Source organism: Primulina eburnea, chromosome 1 (assembly GCF_022965805.1).
Source record: "Primulina eburnea isolate SZY01 chromosome 1, ASM2296580v1, whole genome shotgun sequence".
Lineage (NCBI taxonomy): Eukaryota > Viridiplantae > Streptophyta > Magnoliopsida > Lamiales > Gesneriaceae > Primulina > Primulina eburnea.
Genome location: NC_133101.1, coordinates 54591799 through 54613896, shown reverse-complemented (window position 1 = coordinate 54613896; position 22098 = coordinate 54591799). Strand labels below are relative to the sequence as shown.

Genomic DNA, 22098 nt, shown 5'->3' with positions numbered 1-22098 from the left:
ACTCAAGTCGATCTCCCAATACCACATTGACTTATACCTTTCTTTCGTCGGTTTCTGGCTCAGTCGAAGTTCTGAACTCACAGCCTGTCTGGCAATGACAATATCAATAATCTCAAGTCAATATACCTTTCAAATCAATAACAATCTGATCAATCTGGATTTAATTCAAAATCAACGGCATAACGGTACAATTTCAGTATCCCCGTCAATACAATATCCTCATATCACAGTTACAATCCATAACCCATATCCAATACAATCCGTAATCCAATCACAATTCAAATCTTTCTGGTATAAATCAATATACCCTAAAAATTCATAACAATTCTATAATCAGTCTGTTTCTCAATCTGACTTCGATTCTACGATGTCTAATATGTCAAGAACATCATATATGAGTTCCGTTCAATTCTGAAAATATCATAATTTCAAAACATGTCAAAACGTAGTAAAACTTACGTCCAGTTGTAGCCTACGTCGAGAGGAACTCGGTACCGAAGTCGGATTCAAATTTTGATAAATGGTTGCGGCACAATCAAATTTCTAGCAACTACAGAAGCTTGAGGGAATTCTGAGAAAGTTGCTCGGTTCTCTGGCAAGGAAAAGAATGAATTTGCCAACTTTATATACCTCAATTGCATGGCTAATCCACGTGGCATCCTCTCAAATTTTGGCCCCATTCTCTCAAAATTACGAAAATGCCATCCAGTAATTACGAAAATGTCATCCAGCAATGTCATTCAATAATTACGAAAATGCCATTGTCATCCAATAATTACGAAAATGCCATTGCCATCCAATAATTACGAAAATGCCATTGCCATCCAATAATTACGAAAATACCCTTAAATTTAAATCAACTATTTTTCAACTTTATTACAAAAGTGCCATCAACACGATTTTATTTTCGGGGTCTCACAAAAATGATAACATCTCGGGCCTTACAATTCTCCCCCTCTAAGACATGATTTCGTCCTCGAAATCACAGGCAATCAATCATATCCATAAGGAGTATATACAAAAACTGTATAAAAATTTACATCAGCGAAACAATGCTGGGAATTCTTGTCTCATGTCCGATTCAGTTTCCCACGTAGCTTCCTCAACACCATGACGAGTCCATTGAACTTTCACAAGAGGAATCGTCTTTGTTCTGAGCTGTTTTTCTTTACGATCGATAATTCGAATCGGTTTCTCGACATAACTCAATGTCTCATCCAGCTCAGTCTCGTCTGGTTGAATCACGTGGGAATCATCGGGGAGATACTTCCGCAGTATCGATACATGAAAAACATCATGTATTCCAGATAATGAAGGCGGCAAGGCAAGTCGATAGGCACGATCTCCTATCTTTTCGAGAATCTCATAAGGACCTACGTATCGTGGAGACAATTTCCCTTTCTTTCCAAATCGGACAACCCCTCTGAAAGGAGAAATCTTCAGGAATACTCGGTCTCCTACCTTAAATACCAACGGTCGTCGTCTGAGGTTGGCATATTTGGCTTGTCGGTCTTGAGCTGTCTTCATTTTCTTCTGAATCAATTTCACTTTCTCAGTCATATCTCTGATCATATCAGGTCCAGTTTCAGGGACTTCAGAGATATCATCCCAGTAAAGAGGAGATCTACATTTCTTTCCGTACAACGCTTCAAATGGGGCCATTTCAATACTTGTTTGATAGCTGTTGTTGTACGAAAACTCGCAAAGTGGCAATGCATCTTGCCAATTAGTGCTGAAATCAAGCACTACAGCTCTCAACATATCTTCCAATGTCTGAATCGTTCGTTCTGACTGTCCGTCAGTCTGTGGATGATATGCGGTACTTAGATGTAACTTTGTACCTAGAGCTTGCTGCAAACTCTGCCAGAAGTGCGAAGTAAACCGAGGATCACGGTCTGAAATAATCGACTTTGGCACTCCGTGCAGTCTTACCACTTTCTTGACGTAAATATCCGCCATCTGGTCATATATGTACGTCATCTTGTATGGAATAAAGCATGTTGATTTGGTCAATCGATCAATCACGACCCAAATCGCATCGTAACCTCGGGAGGATCGCGGTAACTGTGTCACAAAATCCATGAAAATGTGATCTCATTTCCATTCAGGAATGGACAAACTCTGCAACAAACCTCCTGGTTTCTTCCTCTCAGCTTTCACCTGTTGGCAATTTAGACACTTGGCTACAAATTCAGTGACATCCGATTTCATTTGTTTCCACCAATATTGTGCCTTTAAATCATTGTACAATTTCCTGCCACCAGGATGAATGCTAAAACGACTGTTGTGCGCTTCTGACAGTATTCGCTGTCTCAAATCTGAAACATTGGGCACAACAATACGATTATTCACATACAAAACACTATTCCGAACCTGATATTCCGATTGATGACCAGCTCTGACCATTGCAATCGAATTCTGTATGTTTTGATCAACCTTCTGTGCCTCTTTTATTTTTACTATCAATTCTGGTTCAGCTCGAATCGCACGTAATTTCAGAGGCTGACAATCTGTTTCAAAAGCTAATCCAGACAAACAGCAGTCTTCTACCAAATTCGAAACACCTATCGTCGATAAGGATAGTGCACATACCTTTCGACTCAGCGTATCTGCTGCTGCGTTGGATTTCCCTGGATAGTACTTGATTTCACAATCAAAGTCTTTCAGTAAATCCAGCCATCTCCGCTGTCTCATATTCAGCTCTGATTGCGAAAACAGATATTTCAAGCTTTTATGATCAGAATAGATTTCGAATTTCTCACCGTAGAGGTAATGTCGCCATATTTTCAAAGCAAGACAATGGCTGCCAATTCAAGATCATGAATTGGGTAACGAGTTTCATGGGGTTTCAGCTGTCTCGAGGCATAAGCAATCACATGCCCTCGCTGCATCAATATACAACACAATCCTCGGTAAGATGCATCACAATACACAACAAATCCACCAGTGCCTGAAGGAATCGTCAATACAGGCGCACTGGTCAATCTCTTTTTCAATTCAAGAAAACTGGTCTCACATTCCTCAGACCATACAAATGGAGCATTCTTCTGAGTCAACTGTGTAATCGGTTTAGCAATACTCGAAAAATCTTTAATAAATCGTCGATAATATCCTGCCAAACCCATAAAATTGTGTATCTCTGGTACAGATGTTGGTCTTGGCCAAGAAATCACTGCCTCAACCTTACTGGGATCAACAGATATACCATCTCCGGATATGATATGCCCCAGAAACACCACCTGTTTCAACCAGAACTCGCATTTCGACAGTTTAGCATATAACTTTTCAGCCCTCAAAATTCTCAACACAGTTCTTAAATGTTCAGCATGCTCCATCACATTCTTTGAATAAATCAAAATATCATCGATGAAAATAATCACAAAATCATCGAGATATTTCTGAAAGATACGGTTCATTAATCCCATAAATACCGCTGGTGCATTCGTCAAACCAAATGGCATGACAATAAATTCATAGTGTCCATACCTGGTTCTGAATGCAGTCTTAGAGATATCAGAGTCCCTGACTCTCAATTGATGGTATCCAGATCTCAAGTCAATTTTGGAATACACAGATGAACCCTGCAACTGATCAAACAGATCATCAATACGAGGCAATGGGTATTTATTCTTTACCGTTGCCTTATTCAGTTGCATGTAGTCAATACAAAGTCTCATTGACACATCCTTCTTTCTCACGAACAGTGCTGGAGCACCCCAAGGAGATACACTCGGTCTAATATATCCCTTGGCCAGTAAATACTCCAACTGTTCTTTTAACTATTTCAACTCGATCGGTGCCATCCTGTAAGGAGCCCTCGAAATCGGAACTGTTCCTGGCATCAATTCAATGCTGAAGTCTATCTCTCGAATCGGAGGCAATCCAGGAATCTCGTCTGGAAAGACTTCAGCAAATTCACACACCACTGGCAAATCCGTCAATGATGGACTCTTCTTCAGTACAGTAGGGTCCGGTATAACTCTGACCCTGACCAGTCTGTCTAGAGTCACTCGAACTGGATGAACTACTTCCAGCTTTCTTAAATTTCTTCCCTTTAGCTTTCAGGAAGTATTTCTTCCCACTAACACTGCCGCTCTCAAATCGGGGAGCTGGTGGAGGCAGCTGTGATCTCGGTGCTGAAGGCACAAACGAAGCCTCTCTCTGTCTCATTAAACCGGCTTCGGCTCCCTTGGCTCGGTTCAAGGCATCGGTGAAATTGTTTGGCCTTCCGGTATTCACCAAGGTAAAAATTTCAGGATTCAGGCCATTTATGAACTGATCCGCAACGGCCTCATCATGTTCAGCCACATGAGAAGCAAATCGGAGCAGAGTAGAGAACTTAGCCACATATTCCTCAATGTTTAACTGGCCCTGTCTCAAGTTGGCAAAATCGACTCCCTTGTCCTTCCTATATGAAACTGGAAAGAACCGTTGATAAAATTCAGTTCTAAACACATTCCAGGTAATGGCCGTACCTCGTTGTACCAATGCCCGTTTCGTCGTGATCCACCAGTGTTTAGCAACGTCATGCAGTTGGTGTCCTATCAGTTTCACCCTCTTTTCCTCCGTATATTCCAAAGATTTGAACATCGATTCAATATCGTCCAACCAACTTTCACATTCCACGGAATTCTCCGTACCTTTCAAAGTCGGTGGATGAAATGACTGAAATCTTTTCAACAGTTTCTCCATCGATGTAGGAGTCACATCCATGGGAGGATTCGATGTACTCCCCTGTTCTGGTATTCTTCTCGGAGGCATATCTGATAATCAAAGAGGTTAGCAATCCCAGCAATAACCCCGTTTCAATCATCCTCGGATCATCTTACAGCTGATCCATTCCGAATAATACACAATACCATATCAAAATCAGATATTCAGGCAAATATGTATTAAAACAGGAATTCATGCTAGCAATCAAAAGCAGGAAAGAAAACACATTCTACCCCGCTCACTAGCTCCTATCTCAATGTCAAGGATCTATCGCTCTGATACCACCTGTTGTGGGGACCCGGACGCTAATCCAGTTCTTAATCATCATTGGGACTAATTAATCAATTATAAAACAGGGTTTAAATTTTTTTTTTTAAAATGCGGAACGTAGTGAAATCAAACTCATATACATATCAGTATCAAATACAATACAAGTCCTGTACTGCATGCATTCAAACTAAACTAAGGTTTAACAACTAATGTCAAGTGTTCAAACCCTATTATACATCATAATCAAAGTCCGTAGTCTCCATTCTATCACGATCTCTCCTCATCTCCTGGACCCTGATCCTGTCCCACCTGTTGTCATGTACACATACAGACAAGACAACAGCCGGATAACTCCGGTGAGAATAAATCCCAGTATAAATCAACGAAACATGCAATCATATAAACAACATACATCATGTAATCAGGTAACAATATATGTATCAAAATCTGAAACATAATCAATATCAAACTGTCGACAATGCTCGTGACTCCACGACTCAGACTAGACTCAATCCTAGCCTAGGGATCCCGGTTTCCAGACATTGGCATTCCATATCGACCAACAGTAATAGAAAAGACTCCAGTTCTATCCACGTCGATATAGTATCGATCACCAGTAATAGAAGAAGCTCTATTTCTATCCACATCAGTATAGTATCGATCACCAGTAATAGAAGAAACTCCGATTCTATCCACATCGATATAACATCGATCAACAGTAATAGAAGAAGTTATAATTCTATCCACATCGATACAATACTGATCACCAGTAATAGAATGAGCTATAATTCTATCCACATCGATAGCCAATTATCCAGTAGCAGACTATGGCACTTCCGCCAATACAATATCTCATGACATCGTGCAATGTGCCCGTGGTGATCCCACCACTATCAGGCACTTCTGTCATAAGACTACTCGTCTAATACCTGCTATCTATAATCAAGAGAAGAAGTATATCAATCAAATCAATGCAATATCAATTCAATAAAGTAAAGTATGTGATTTAGCGAAACTCAAGTCTAACCGACTCAAGTCGATCTCCCAATACCACATTGACTTATACCTTTCTTTCGTCGGTTTCTGGCTCAGTCGAAGTTCTGAACTCATAGCCTGTCTGGCAATGACAATATCAATAATCTCATGTCAATATACCTTTCATATCAATAACAATCTGATCAATCTGGATTTAATTCAAAATCAACGGCATAACGGTACAATTTCAGTATCCCCGTCAATACAATATCCTCATATCACAGTTACAATCCATAACCCATATCCAATACAATCCGTAATCCAATCACAATTCAAATCTTTCTGGTATAAATCAATATACCCTAAAAATTCATAACAATTCTATAATCAGTCTGTTTCTCAATCTGACTTCGATTCTACGATGTCTAATATGTCAAGAACATCATATATGAGTTCCATTCAATTCTGACAATATCATATTTTCAAAACATGTCAAAACGTAGTAAAACTTACGTCCAGTTGTAGCCTACGTCGAGAGGAACTCGGTACCGAAGTCGGATTCAAATTTTGATAAACGATTGCGGCACAATCAAATTTCTAGCAACTACAGAAGCTTGAGGGAATTCTGAGAAAGTTGCTCGGTTCTCTGGCAAGGAAAAGAATGAATTTGCCAACTTTATATACCTCAATTGCATGGCTAATCCACGTGGCATCCTCTCAAATTTTGGCCCCCATTCTCTCAAAATTACGAAAATGCCATCCAGTAATTACGAAAATGCCATCCAGCAATGTCATTCACTAATTACGAAAATGCCATCCAGTAATTACGAAAATGCCATTGCCATCCAATAATTACGAAAATGCCATTGCCATCCAATAATTACGAAAATACCCTTAAATTTAAATCAACTATTTTTCAACTTTATTACAAAAGTGACATCAACACGATTTTATTTTCGGGGTCTCACAAAAATGATAACATCTCGGGCCTTACAGAAGCTGTCTATGAAACATGGACAAATAATGATTATTTGTGAAGATGATATATTCTAAAGCTTTACTTTTTTAGTGCAGCACCAGAACCAGTAAAGAAAGACTCACATGAAGCTTTTCACTTCATCAAGTTGAGAAGACCAGACATGAACATTCAGAAGTTTATCAAGGATCCTCCGGAGAATGAAACACTTCTTGTTTCATCACTCACTAAAGACGACATCTCCACTATATGGGCATGTGGATCATGTGTATGTCTCACAGAGATGAACAAAGTGAAGTTTTCATTTAAGTTTTATCAAATTTATATAAATTTATATTTTCTGTTAAATATCATGACATGAAAAACTACAAGCTTTGCAGAAAAATACTTGAAAAGAAAAGAAATCTTCTGTGAAACAGCAGGCTGCCGAAGAGTAAAGAAACTTGTCGAAAATTCTGCATTATGGCTCATTTGGGATTTTGGTCAGAAGAAATTTGCCGAGAATACCCAAACCAGAAAGAGCCATAATTTGGTAAATGTTTCGGCCCAGATTAACCGACAACATAATGTGAATACAAGTCCAAGTGGTGAAGGTCCATACAAGTCACATTTTCCCCGGTGACCATACAAAAACAAAAGATTCTCTGATAAAGGTAAAGAAGACATGTGATCCAACCACTCCATTAGTGGATGATGAACCATTCAACCACCACAACATGACAAACCGCTAACCAGTAGTACACCAATCAAAAGATGTTTTCGGCTACAACTGACAAAGCAATTCACAAGTTCGAAGTCCATATTTCAAATCCATGAAAACTTCTATATATATCATAACAGAAGAAATATGAAGACATCATTCAACATCTATATTTTTCTTTCAAAATAAAATTTGTAATATTTTTTCAGTTTATATGTATTGTAATTCCAACTACTATAAATAATTAAACAAGTTTATCATCCTCTATAAGATGTTATTATGTAATAATATAGTATATATTTGAATAAATTAACCAAGGATTACGTTTCACCTCATATATTATTCTAAAAATTAAACTTTTTTGCTATACACCGTAAGGTAGGAAAAGATACATGGTTGTGCTAAATGTTGTTGAAGGGAACTATGCTAGGAACCACTTGTTCCGACTACGTGGTCAAGATGTGAAGAGCAGTCTGTGGAAGGGATGTACATCAAAGAGGTTAAAAAAGTATTTATTACACAGAAGCACGATGTGCTATTTAAAAAAATTCTCAATTCATGGTATATAGAATGAAAATATTGCGTAGCCCTGTGCCTTTAGACAAATTCAATAAGTATAATAACATCATGTACCAAAAAGAAGGTTCAAAAATGATTTTGTAAAATCTTAAATATAGTAGAGAGTCTAAACTAATTTTTTATGAACAAATGTGTAAATTTTAAATGAAACTATAATTTGATGATTTATTTGAAAATTTTCATTTATTTACTCTTTTGAGTTCGTGCATATAAAATCAATTTCTAAAATATGTCACATGATAATTTTAAGACAGAAATTTTTATATTAGTAGTGATAAGTGGATTCAATCATATATTATGCCGTTTTTTCTGGAGCAAAAATTGAAATTCTCAAAATTTATGTATGAATTTAAAATATTTTTATTTCGACCTAGAAATTTAGCTATTCGGCCACTGATAAATTATGGATGACAATGTGACGAGGCATGGTTGGGTTTGACATTCTCATCCTCGTCCCCTGAATTTCATCGTCGCTCTCATACTCACCTCATCCCTGCGTTTTTCTCGAACTCGAACTCGAACGCATGAGGATCAAATCATCATTTTTGTTTCAAAAATATTAATGAGACGATGCGAGAGTGAGGACGGAGATTCCTAAACCCGAATTTATTAGTATCTGTTTGTATTAATGATAATAATTATAATATTATTATTACTATTATTTTCGAGAAGAGTTTCTTATATACGTCTCAAATCCAAACCCAAAAAATCGAATATCTCCATTCTCATTTTGAGTTTTCCTCACGAGGTTTTAAACCCATGTAAAACATCGTCATCTCTATTTATAAACCCATTTAAACGAAAATAGCTTAAACAAAATTAATCAAATAATAGTAATTATACAATACGAAAACCCCATAAAATTTAATTTTTTATGGCCCCAAATCTTATATACCCTTTTACTTTATTGGTCCAAATAATTCCATCGTCCTCATTGTGGCTATATTTTTTGGTATGATAACGCAGCCCTTCGGTGTTTGGCTTCATTGCCCAGCCACTGCGCTCGCCGGGAATTGCCGCCACAATCGATGCAGTGGTTTTCCGTCTGCATCTCTCTCCTCCATCCATCCGTCTACCTCTTCGCCAACTATTCAGGCAAGAGAATCCAAAGTTTAGCCGATTTTTGGTTGGATTTTTTGCGTACTTCGAACTCAAATTTTTGTGAACGAGTTTTTTTTGTTCCGTTTTTATGAATAAATAAATTTGTATAAGTTGAAGTTTGAGAAAATCTCACCATATTTTTTGAGTATATATATTTTACCCTTGCAGATTGTTGGTGGAAACCAATTGGGATGGCATGAAAAAGAGAGCTCAAAGCTTTGTAGCACTTTGGAGAGTGTCCACGAAGATTTTGATTGGGTGAAATTGGAAGCTGATCTTTATCACTGGACAAGACCATTACGTCCGGTTCAGGTAGGAATTTGATATTACTCTTTCGGCATGATTGACCAATTATTTTCTGATGTATTTTACGTTTGCTTTTGTGGACATATTTCCGTGGAAATTCAATAGTGGTATCCTGGACACATAGCAAAAACCGAAAAAGAACTCAAAGAACAGCTGAAATTGATGGATGTTGTAATAGAAGTTCGAGATGCTAGAATACCCATGTCCACAAGTCATCCACAGGTTTATAAACAGCTTCTAGTTGATACCATGTCAATTGACTGCATCATTTCTTAGGCGTAATAACTCTTTTGAAGTCAAATGCATACATTGGACACTCGAATTCACATACTTGAAACACTTACTTTGCTAACTGCTTGAAATTTATGGTATTAGTAATTCGATGGAAATTTAATTGCTGACCACGTTGCATCGTTCCTATATTTGTATGGTTTTGTGACGATCTTTGAGCGACACAGATGGATTCATGGTTGGGGAATAGGAAGAGGATTGTTGTTTTAAATAGAGAAGACATGATATCCACAGCTGACAGAAATTCTTGGGCTAATTATTATGCTAGGCAGGGAACTAAAGTCGTATTTGCTAATGGCAAGCTTGGAACGGTATTTAGCCAAATCTCCGTCAAATTTTGGTTAATTTGTGAGTCTATTTGACTTTTTTAATGATGGCTATGTATTGAGAACATCAGGGTACCTTGAAGCTAAGCAGGTTAGCAAAGGCATTGGTAGGTGACGTGAACACCAAGCGCAAGGCAAAAGGACTACTTCCTCGTCCTGTGAGTTTCTTGTTGTGCTAATGGATTCTACAATAACTTGTGTTGCCAAAAATTTCTGGCCATAAATATATGTGTAGACACGACTTTGATTACTTTTGTTGTCACGACATTTAGGTTTTATATCGTTTAATTAGATAATGTAAATAAATTTCAAATATGAAAAGGTAGTTTGGCTAGGGTCAGCCTCGATATTATGAGCTAAAAATGCTTTTCTTAATTTTTCACGATAAAAAGTAACAATCTTGTACTTGTGAAGCAATCTATTTCTTAACTTATCAAAACCGAGGTAAACTACACTAATGTTCTGCAAATTACATTTTTGAAGACTGCTAAGAAAATGTTACATGTTTCATTTCTGTTGTTTCTGCATCTTTTCACAGGTTCGTGCTGGTATCATTGGCTATCCCAATGTTGGTAAATCATCATTGATAAACCGATTGCTCAAGCGTAGATTGTGTAATGCAGCTGCAAGGCCAGGTGTTACTCGAGAGTTAAAGTATGTTTTATATTTGAAGTTGTTGATGAATTGCCTCAAAAGGAATATGAGTTTTTCCTTGAAGATTTAGGGATTCCAAGTTTCACCATTTTGTTTTTGACCTGGTTTCTTTTCTATCCTGATAAAAGATGGGTGCGCTTCGGGGATGACTTGGAATTACTGGATTCCCCTGGAATGATACCGATGAGGATCAATGATCAATCAGCTGCTATAAAACTTGCAATTTGTAATGACATCGGGGAACGATCTTATGATGTTCCTGATGTTGCAGCCATTCTTGTACAGATGTTGGCTAGGGTTCCAACAGTGGGTACGTTGCACTATTTTCGAGCATATCACTGTTACTTATTATAGCTACTCGCAGCAATAGTACAGCATCTGATATTGCATGACTGTGTCCAGTCACTATATTGCAACAATATTTTCCGAGTCTTCCTGGTTAAGAAACGGTTTTCTTTCCTTGCTAGAACATTCTAAGATCTTGGAGGGTGCCAATCATATACAAAAGAACCAGAAGAGATTATATTTATTTTGTATTAGGGTGCAATTTGGCATTTAAAAGGCAGTACATATTCTTTCACCATTGATGAATCTCTTTACGAATGGTCCCACTGGCCTCTCGTCTAATTTCAGAACTCGCTATTTTCCATTCTTTTGTCAATCTATTTGCCAATTGTGAATACTTACCTAGTCCATTAAAACACGTTCATGCATGAATGGGAAATGTAGCGGAAGCCAAAGGAAGCAAGGAAAACTTTAGAATATAATGCTTCTTTTGCTGAACCCTGTTTGTTGTCTGAACTTTGGAACAGGTTACAAAGCTCTTCATGATCGCTACAAGGTTGAGGCAGATAGTTTTGTCGGTAAAACGTAAGATTTGTTATGTAATCTTTAGTGCAAAATGCAAATAATGTCCTAGTTACTGATAGGACTTGATCAATTGCTGAAAAACATCTTGTTCCTTTAATTCTCCTTAGTTTTATAACCTACACTTCCACGTTTCTTGAGTTGCAGTTTTGTTCAGAAGCTCGCTCTCCAGTTATTCAATGGGGACAGTCATCAAGCAGCCCATCGTATCTTGTCAGATTTCCGGAAAGGAAAATTTGGTTGGTCGGCGCTAGAGAGGCCTCCCAGATTTTATGAATGACAAACTTTTGGTGTATGATCAAAATTTGAAACCATTCAACTCGACATGCCGTTCCTCCAAGTAACTTTCGAATGTGAACTTTGGAGATAACACGATACCGAGAATTAGCACGCATATTGGGACTTGGTATTACTGTAGATTTGAAAGTTGCAACCTCCAAGATGGGAAACTTGCAGGCATAGCTCGATGAGGTTTCTGGGATAATGGGTGGCTAAGTTTCTGCAACATTGACTCGTCGTTCTTTCTTTGATACATGTGTCCCTTGGATAATTCTGTGAAAGAATTTTGAGACATTGACGTTTGATTCTCTATATATGTATTAACATCTAATCAATATGTATAATATAATCTAAGGCGAATGACTGATAGATTACCCCTCAATGATATCATGAATTTAGGATGCATTTGGACCAGTGTATTAAAGATTTCAAATTTTGAATTCAAAGATTTGAAATCCTTTTAGTGCTCCAATACATTTTTTTTCCTTAGATTTCAAATATACTTGCAACCTAGTTAGTTCGATATCGAATAATCTCTTCACAAATCCGAAAACCTCAGTCCCACTACAACGTTGTCATAATTAAATGATGCAATTGCTGATATATCAAGCTTTTTATGCAAAAATGGTATATACTTTCTCTTATAAATTGTGTTGATTTTAATATATTTATATGCAGACAAATCTTTGACAGTGAAATGTTACGTACTGAGTTTGTAAGTACTAATTACGAGTGAAAAGACAAATTTGCCCTCGAAACGAGATAGGTAGGCCACGTGGCGAAACGTGGTTGGGTTATTAAAGATGAGGGGCTATCCATCTGATCCAACCTGTGTGGTTCACTTTGACACAGAGGTATTAAACGTCCACTCACCACCAATAATCACACCACCTTGATTTTACTCAACAGTCCAACACACACTCGGAGTCGGGCAATCGAAGGAAAAATGGCCGCCATCTCTGCTTTCACCTCCACCTCGCCGATCGCACGCGCCGCCCCCGGACAGAGAACGTACGGCTCCCGGGCTTCCGCCATCATCGGTAAATTTAAGAAAAAACCACATATTTATCTGTTGTGTACAACTAGTTGTTCTTGCTGACGAATATTGATCCAAATGGGCATTTAACTTGAACTTCAGGGTTACCATCGATGTCAAAGAAGAACACCGGGAAAGTGAGGTGCTCCGTGGAAGGAGGAAAGGGTGCAGAAGAGAGTGATTCGAAGTTGGGTGTGGCGGCTTCTTCGATGATGGCATCGGCCTGCGCGGCGGCCATGTCTAGCCCAGCCGCGTTGGCGCTGGTGGATGATAGGCTGAGCACGGAAGGAACCGGGCTGCCGTTCGGGGTGAGCAACAACCTTTTGGTGTGGATTCTTGCGGGTGTGTTCGCTCTGATTTGGGCACTCTATTTTGTGTACACCGCTTCCCTCGTCGAGGATGAGGAGTCTGGCTTGTCCCTCTGATTCCGACCATCATACCTCAGTATCATAAGTTGTTCTTAGTCATTATATTGTGTAAAACTATGTTGATATTGTGATTTTCGTTTCGCATCTAAGCAATGTTATAATCTACTTTTCTGGAAGAAATCATATATTATACAGTCTGATTTTATGTAAAACTAGCGAATATAATATATATAAATAATGAGGGTGGTGAAATATGTATATCTAATGTTAAAATATAAGATATCTTGCATCTGGAGTTCACTTTATGATAGAAAAGATCAATTGGAGACGAGCTTAATCAGTTTTAGCCCTCACGGGGCTTCGTTCTACTTCTAGTCCATCTCCACTTATTATAAACTTCATTGATTTTTTTTAGGATAATGGTCAAAATGGTGTTCTAATATTTATATTTTGTAAGTTAGCAACTATCCTATGGGCTATCTGGAAACAAAGGAATTCCGCATTATGGAACAACTATCTAGATACCCCAAATAGAGTAGTAGTCACATCCATGAGTTTTCTTTACGACCGGATATCACTAGCCAGGAGCAACAAAGAAGTATACGACGCAAGCACAAGGAATCATTATGGTATTTGGACTCCACCCCATAGTGGTAGTGTTAAATGTAATATTGACGCAGCCTTTTTTGATGACATAAAATCTGACGGGATAAAAATGGTGGTACGAAATGATGAGGGAAGATTTCTTATGGCCAGAACTAACTTGATCAAAGGAACTAACTTGATCAAAGGACTTTGTTGTGTCAGAGAAGGAGAAGCAATAGGACTGCTGGAAGCTGTGTCTTGGATCCGCAACTCGAACTATCCAAAGGTTCTCTTTGAAGTGGACGCGCTTACAGTATACAATGCTATGACAGAATCAGCTGCCGACACAACGAAGTTTGGAGGTATAATGGGTAGATGTAGAGACATAGTAGCTCCAAACTCAGGTTTTTCGGTTCATTTTACTCGTAGACAAGCAAACAAGAAGCTAATCATTCTCGTTTTTACGCTAGTCCTTGCGTTTGGTAGAAACACCAATGTGTGTTGGTGTCTTTATGAATCTGTACTTTTACCAATCTGTTATTGAATGAATGCATTTTCTTGTCAAAAAAAAAATATTTATATTTTGTGTTAAGGTCTCGTATTCAAATTTGAGTTATAATGCTATAAATTTATTATTTTTTGGGTTTTTGTTTGTGAGTTCTAAGATGCCATAGAAAAAAAGTGACATGTCGTTGAAAAATACTGATGTATTCAAAACAAAAGACCAAAGTCAAGCAACAACAAACTTATAGGACATGTAAATTGTAAAACACAAAATAAGCAAATTCGGAAAACTATTTTGATCTTGTAAGTTGGTTATTTTTTGACAATTGGTCTTTTAATATTTACAAGTGTTACGTCAGTATTTTTCGTCACCACATCATTACCTAATCAAAAAATGGCCAAAAGGAAAAATAGCCAACTTACAATACCAAAACCTAAATTTCAATTCTTAGACATTGTAGGGGATTATTTTAGTTACTACCCAAAAGTTGATTCATCTCGTTTTCAAACATATGCATATATATTCATATTGCAATTTAGAAATTGATTTTATCTGTTATTATTTAATTTAAATAAATTCCACAAACTTTATTTTCATCCCTTTGAGACATTACTAAAATAACTACTTTTGCATGTTGTGTGCAGCAGACTTAGACCGATAAGAATAAAAATAGAATGTTCTTATTGCGATATGACTGTAAATTTCAATTTGCAAATACATACATATATCATAAATGATATATTAAATCAATATCAAATCAACAAATATTTCAAATAATTATATAAATATTATTCTTCTAACGGTTTTAGAGACGAAAATATTTATCAAATTTATTTAATCTTATTGTCAGACAATTTCTCACTCCACCGAGGACATAACCAGCCCATTTAGAACAATTCTTAATTTCATGCTACTATGAAACTATCGGTCATGACTATGACTATGACTATGAAATTATTAATTATCACGATTCTTAATTTTATGTTGTTAAAGGAATTATGCAAAAAATTTTAAAAAAAACCAGCAAGAAAAATGAAAAAAACAAATATATATATATATATGGACGGATCCAAAAATTACAGTTGATGTGGACGGATCCAAAAATTATAGTTGATGTGGGCTTGAACTTAATATAATAAGTTTATATATATATATATATATATATATATATATATATATATATATATATATATATATATATATATAATTATATATATATATATATTATATATATATGAGATATTAATATGAAAATAGTTAGAAAAATGATCTTGGTATATTTTTTTAAAAAAAAACCTATTGTTCCTATGTATTGAAAATAGGAGAGTTAATTTTCAAAAAAGAAGTTTAATCAATATTATTTTTCAAAATGTATATATTATTTAAATTAATATTTATCTCGTGTAATATAAGACAAGTTTCACTTAGATTCAAAATTTACATTATAAAACTATTTTTAATATATTTTAAACGTACTTTCAAAATTAAATTTTATTAAATAAAAGAATTGATAAAATAAATCTATTACTTTTATGAGTTATTTGCACCAAACCCCCTTTGAAATATCGAAAATCTATATTTATTCATTGTGAAAGTTAAATAGGTATTCTAGATATTAACTTTTATGAGTTATTTGCACTGTGATATCTTTTAAAAAAATTAGACTGTGCTTAAATCTTTATATATATTTACCAAAAAAAAAATTAGAATTGGCTCGAATGTCTATAACCCTGTAAAAAAAATTGAGCTGGGCTACAGCCCAGGATGAGGCAAGCATAGGTCCGTCCCTATATATATATATATATATATATATATATATATATATATATATATATATATATATATATATATATATATATATATATATATATATATATATATATATATATATATAACCCAAATTGAATTAGGATAATACAATTTTATGTTTTAATTTTCAAAGTGCATCACGCTTACTTTGAGATATGGAAAAACATATCAGATTAAACATATAAAAAGTAAGATGAATAATTTTACTGTGTTAATGTAATATTTTCTTCGAAATCACAATCTTAAAAAGTAAAATAAGCAAGAAATTAATCACCCCCCAATTCCAAATATGTACTAAATACTTGCCGGTTGCCCGTATTTCATAAAAATCAGATAAATTTTGTGAGAGAAAAGGAAATGAAGCAAGCAACCGAGATCGAGAAGGTATATGGCCACTTTTCAAACTATATAATAATGGGGAATCAAACTTGAATCGGCAACTCTCCAGTCCGGAGATATACATTGATTGATAACTCGTAAGTGTATGACGAACTTTTCACATGTACTAAACTATGAGCCTTTGCAGTTGACACCAGACTTGACTTTCGAGGAGGAGCAGCGTGAATCCTTGAAACGAAATCAAGAATGTTGAGAAGCATGATCATTCCTATGGTGAATGTCCAATGAAGGAACCATACTGAAGAGGGACGTGGGAGACGAGTCAGACATGCGAAGTTAAAACCCATAGTTATTTGGTAAGTCAAATTTCTAAGACGAAATTCATTTTAAGATGAGTAAAATTGTAACGCTCGAAAATTTCTAAAGTCCATCTACCTAGACCGCATGATAATTATTTTATTATTAAATAAGATATTTCAAGTAAGAAGCCATGTTTTGATTGATTTTCAGAAGTTTTCAGGTATTTGGTTTGGAGGGAAGAGTAAACATATCAGGTATCTGCAGAGAAGAAGGAACGAAAGGTAACGTGATGGTGCCAAGCTGAAGATGATGACGAGTGACGTGACAATCGATCTCAATGTGCTTTGTCCTCTCATGAAAAACTGAATTGCGTGCAATCTGAATTGTACTCTGATTATTACAATATAACGGAGTAGGATGACGAAGAAGAATACCGAAATCCGCAAGCAACCAACGTAGCCAAACAATCTCGCAAGTAGTTGAAGCCATAGCACGATACTCAGCTTCGGTAGAAGATCTAGAGATAACAACTTGTTTCTTACTTTTCCAAGAAATAAGAGAATCTCCAAGAAAAATACAGAAGCCAGTGGTTGACTTATGATCCGTGGGATCACCAGCCCAATCAGCATCAGAGTATGCACGCAGCTCTAAGGAGGAAGTAGAAGGAAACAAAAGACTCTGAAACTGAGTTCCCCCAAGATACCTGAGAATGCGAAGAACAACAGCCCAATGAACTGTAGTTGGTGTAGTGACAAACTGACTTACTACAAGAACAACATGCACAATATCTGGACGAGTCACAGTGAGATAAACCAAACTGACAACAATAGTACGGTATAAGGTAGGATCTGGCAAAGAAGGTCCATCTGACAGAGAGTACCGAGCATTGGTCTCAAGAGGAGTATCAACTATTCTGTTATCAGTTAGACATGCACGATCAAACAGGTCCGCTATGTACTTTGACTGAGATAAAAGATAATCTTTTGGAGAATAGGCAACCTCAATTCCTAGAAAGTAACGTAGCAAACCTAAATCCTTCATAGCAAAGCAGCGAGCTAACTCAGACTTCAAAGCCTCAATACCATCAATATCATCACCGGTGATTATCATGTCATCAACATATAAAGACAGAAGTATACGACCTGCACGAGTACACTTGAAAAATAATGCGGAATCATGATGACTAGGAATAAACCCAAGTGAAGTAATCACTATAGAAAATTTCTCAAACCAAGCACGAGGAACTTGTTTGAGACCATAAAGAGCCTTACAAAGTCTACAAACTTCACCAGGTTGGTGAGCAACACAAAGAGGAGGAGCCATCAAAACTTCTTCATGTAGATCACCATTCAAGAAAGCATTCTTGACATCCATCTGAGAGATTTTCCATCGAAGAACAGAAGCAACAAAAATTAGAGTACGAACTGTCGTCATTTTAGCAACGGGGGCAAATGTTTCCTCATAATCCATGCCATGCTTCTGAGAGTAACCTTTAGCAACAAGATGAGCTTTGTTGCGTTCAATAGATCCATCAGATTTGGTTTTGATCTTGTAGACCCAACGAAAGCCAATGGTGTGCTTTCCGGGTGGCAACATAACCAAATCCCATGTATGAGTCTGATGAAGAGCAGTCATTTCCTCAGCCATAGCCTTCTGCCAAAGTGGATTACCAACAGCTTCGCTATAGGATAAAGGCTCAGAGAGACGATGAACAGAGGCAACAAATGAAGCGAAAGAGCTAGAATAACACGAGTAAGCAAAATCAGGTAGTCGAGCAGACTTACGAACCCGAGTGGACTGACGGAGTGGAAGATTATCCGCGATGCCAGGATATGATTGGGTTGTCATAGGAGGATTTGGAGGAGCAGGAGTCTCAGGTGTGGTCGTGGGCAAAGTCTCGTCGGTGTCGGAGGTGAAAGGGTCAATACGAATAAGATCTGCATGTGTCATATTATGCGAACTAACAGGTATAGAAAAGAATGAAACATGTTCAAGAAACACAACATGACGAGAGACATACAGTTTTTGATAAATTTGATCAAAACAACGATACCCTTTTTGACCAATACCATAACCCAGGAAAACACATAGAGCAGAACGCGGAGACAACTTATTGCGCTCGATCTGTGGTCGGAGAACAAAACAGGCATAACCAAAGACACGTAAGGAAGAATAATCAGGAGCATGACCATACATTTTTTGAAAGGGTGACAAACCTGAATTATGTGAAGTTGGAATTCTATTGATCACATGAACAACAGTAAGAATTGCTTCACCCCAAAATGCACTAGGAACATTAAAAGACAGTAAGAAAGAGCGAGCTGTTTCCATGGAGTGTTCAGAGATGACTGATGTTGTTGTTGTGGTTTCCATGGAGTGTTGTGTGGTTGTTGTTGTTGCTGTTGCGGCTGCACTTTTCCTTTACTCAACAATAGTGGGCATTGAGCTTTCCATTGCCCCTTATATTTACAAAAAACACACTCATCTTGAGAAACCTTCGTATTTGACATGTTTTGGTGATTAGATGGAGGTCGTTGAGGAGCTGGAAAGACAGATGGTGTAGTTGGGATTGTCCTTTTGTCAACGTGAGACTTAAGACGAATCTCTTCAGCTAACAATTCACTTACAACCGAGTCAACAGAAGGAAGAGGGTTGCGATGAAGAATCGTCCCACACAGACCCTCAAAATCATTCCGAAGTGCCATAAAAAACTGTACCAAGCGATGTTCTTCTCTCCGAGCAATATAAGGTGAGAATGCTCGCAATTCTGAAGATTCTGTTAATGCCAATTGATCCCAGAGTGACGACATGGCAGAATATTAATCTTGAATGCTCATATCTTTCTCCTGAAGGGCAAGGATATCTGTCTCAAATTGATATTGTTTAAAATTAGACTGTGTATACAAGCGTGTCAGATGATCCCAAACCTCCTTAGCAGTCTCGCATTTTGCCAATTGAGCACCTATTGAGTGTGCAACAGAATTATTAATCCACGTGATAATCTTCGAATTATCTGCCTCCCAAACATCCAATGATACAGCATAATCAGAGTTCGTCTGGTCTGTAGGCTTGTCTCACACACCTGTGACATAGCCCCACATCGATTTCCCCTGCAAGAAATTCTTCATAACATAAACCCAATAAGAATAATTTTTTCCATCCAATTGAACACTAATTGACTGAAGAGAATCGTCTTTACGAGTAGCCATGATGCCAAAACCAAACAAAACACAATGCAGAGAAGAAATCGATTACCAAAAGAAACTATACGAACGAAAAGTTGTACGATCCGCGAAAGCTGTGGATAAGATTAACAGTTCTTCTCTACGATTGACAGATCTATGAGATAGAGGCTCTGATACCATGAAAAAATATAGAGTGAGCGAAAAGCTCAAGTCGTAGTGTTGTAAAACTGAATATAGAATATAAAGAGAATATGTTTATATACCTAGAGTAAATACAAAAATAATAAAATGACTAATCTACCCTTGAGAACTTACAATAATATATTCTAACATCGACGATATCATATTATATATTGTGACACCTCTGACCTCTTTTAATAAAACACAGCGGAATTTAAAATTTTTACTTGAAGGGAGGAAGGATTCAAAATACATTTCCATAAAACATTTAAATCCAAAATAAATACATGATCATTCCAATGATATAACAAAAACAAAAAAAAAATATCATTCCTATGATCATGTCCAAAATGCCATCAAAATATCTTCTCCCTTCCATCTCTCTATACATATGACTCCGGCCCACAATCAAAGTCCCGGTCTGTCGCTCTTATCTGCATCACATGAATAAACTGAAATGAGTATAAAACTCAGTAAGTGGAACTCTTATATAGCAATGTACATATCATACTCTGAAAACATGACTTTGAAAGCATTAAATACCATCAACTCTGAAATATGAATATCATAACATGAATAATAATAACGATGATATTTTTCTTTTCTCTGGTATGGATTGACATCTATATAGTATCTCTGTCTCTTACCTATATCCCATCGATATAAATCGACAACTCTGAGGAATATAGGTCTATGGTCGTTGATCAACTAATTGCATGCAATCTCTGACTATGTATCTATCAATCCATAAAACATTTGAACTCTCTCTTTGACATTTCATCAAACACTTTGAAGGCTTTAATCTCTTGTATTCCCTTTTCACAAATTGAAACATAAAATGCCTCCAATATATATAACAAGTGTATCAATTCATAATATGGATCAAATGGAAGGGAATAACACATTAAAACATTTGAAATACAATACATATAATATCATGTGAGCACAATAAATGAGATTCCACTTACAACCAACAAGAACACCTTCAATTAATCTCTTGGCACACCACCTACACAATAAACTAAGTATTGCACCATCAACATCTCAATAATCACAAACCCAACTCAATTCACCAACAACAATACCAAAGAAGCCATAAAACCAACACAATCAACAAACTCATATCATCTCTCACCCCAAAACCAAGAACAAACAACACCAAAAATTACCTTAGCTTCCTAGAACCAAGAAGAACCTTGATCTCTCAACAATAAACCAACTAGGAGCAAGAATTAAAGGAAGGAAATGAAGAAAATGGAACCCTAGCTTTCCCTTGAGAGGACAAATCGAGAATGAGGAGAAAAGAATGAGGAAAAGTGAACAAATCTATGCCTTATATCATAAAAATCTCGAAAACACGCTTTTGCTGTGCACGACCGCGGTTGCGCTCTTAACCTCACCGCGAGTGCGCTAAGCTCACGGCATACTAACCAAAATTCTTAAAATGACGACCGCGGGTGCGGTGCCAACCTTACCGCGGGTGCGGTAACATCTACACCGCGGGTGCGGTGTGTCTACGGCAATCCTACTCAAAATGTTGCAATGAAGACCGCGGGTGCGCTGCAGTAAGGACCGCGGGTGCGGTGATGTCACGGCAAAAACAAACTCTAAAGCAACTAAAATCAAACCGCAACGCTGAAACAATACAACTACCATCAATGAACATCAACAATGCCACAAAATAATGATAACCAACCATACTAAGACCCATAATCACAACTCTTAACATCTAAACCAAATAATCCAAAAACATA

General features: G+C 36.9%; 2 protein-coding genes across 2 annotated transcripts; both read left to right on the top strand.

The window, feature by feature from the left end:
• The first annotated feature begins 9167 nt into the window (after window positions 1–9167).
• Window positions 9168–12406, top strand: LOC140831648 (DAR GTPase 3, chloroplastic). The gene is made up of 9 exons (XM_073195396.1): window positions 9168–9308; window positions 9483–9626; window positions 9726–9842; window positions 10079–10222; window positions 10309–10395; window positions 10776–10891; window positions 11020–11201; window positions 11704–11761; window positions 11906–12406. The coding sequence occupies exons 1-9, from the start codon at window positions 9168–9170 to the stop codon at window positions 12036–12038; spliced, it is 1122 nt and encodes a 373-aa protein (XP_073051497.1). The 3' UTR covers window positions 12039–12406.
• Window positions 12407–12866: 460 nt separating this feature from the next.
• LOC140831636 (photosystem II reaction center W protein, chloroplastic-like) lies at window positions 12867–13606 on the top strand. The gene is made up of 2 exons (XM_073195384.1): window positions 12867–13077; window positions 13176–13606. Exons 1-2 carry the CDS (start codon window positions 12984–12986, stop codon window positions 13496–13498), a joined length of 417 nt encoding a protein of 138 aa, XP_073051485.1. The 5' UTR covers window positions 12867–12983; the 3' UTR covers window positions 13499–13606.
• The last annotated feature ends 8492 nt before the right edge of the window (window positions 13607–22098 follow it).

Excerpts from the sequence above, each read along its gene's own strand:
- LOC140831648 (XM_073195396.1), top strand. The coding sequence starts at position 9,168 with ATGATAACGCAGCCCTTCGGTGTTTGGCTTCATTGCCCAGCCACTGCG. Across the intron at positions 10,892-11,019 it reads GGTGTTACTCGAGAGTTAAA|ATGGGTGCGCTTCGGGGATG; the intron begins GTATGTTTTATA and ends TCCTGATAAAAG. Across the intron at positions 11,762-11,905 it reads GATAGTTTTGTCGGTAAAAC|TTTTGTTCAGAAGCTCGCTC; the intron begins GTAAGATTTGTT and ends CTTGAGTTGCAG.
- LOC140831636 (XM_073195384.1), top strand. The coding sequence starts at position 12,984 with ATGGCCGCCATCTCTGCTTTCACCTCCACCTCGCCGATCGCACGCGCC. Across the intron at positions 13,078-13,175 it reads CCGGGCTTCCGCCATCATCG|GGTTACCATCGATGTCAAAG; the intron begins GTAAATTTAAGA and ends CTTGAACTTCAG.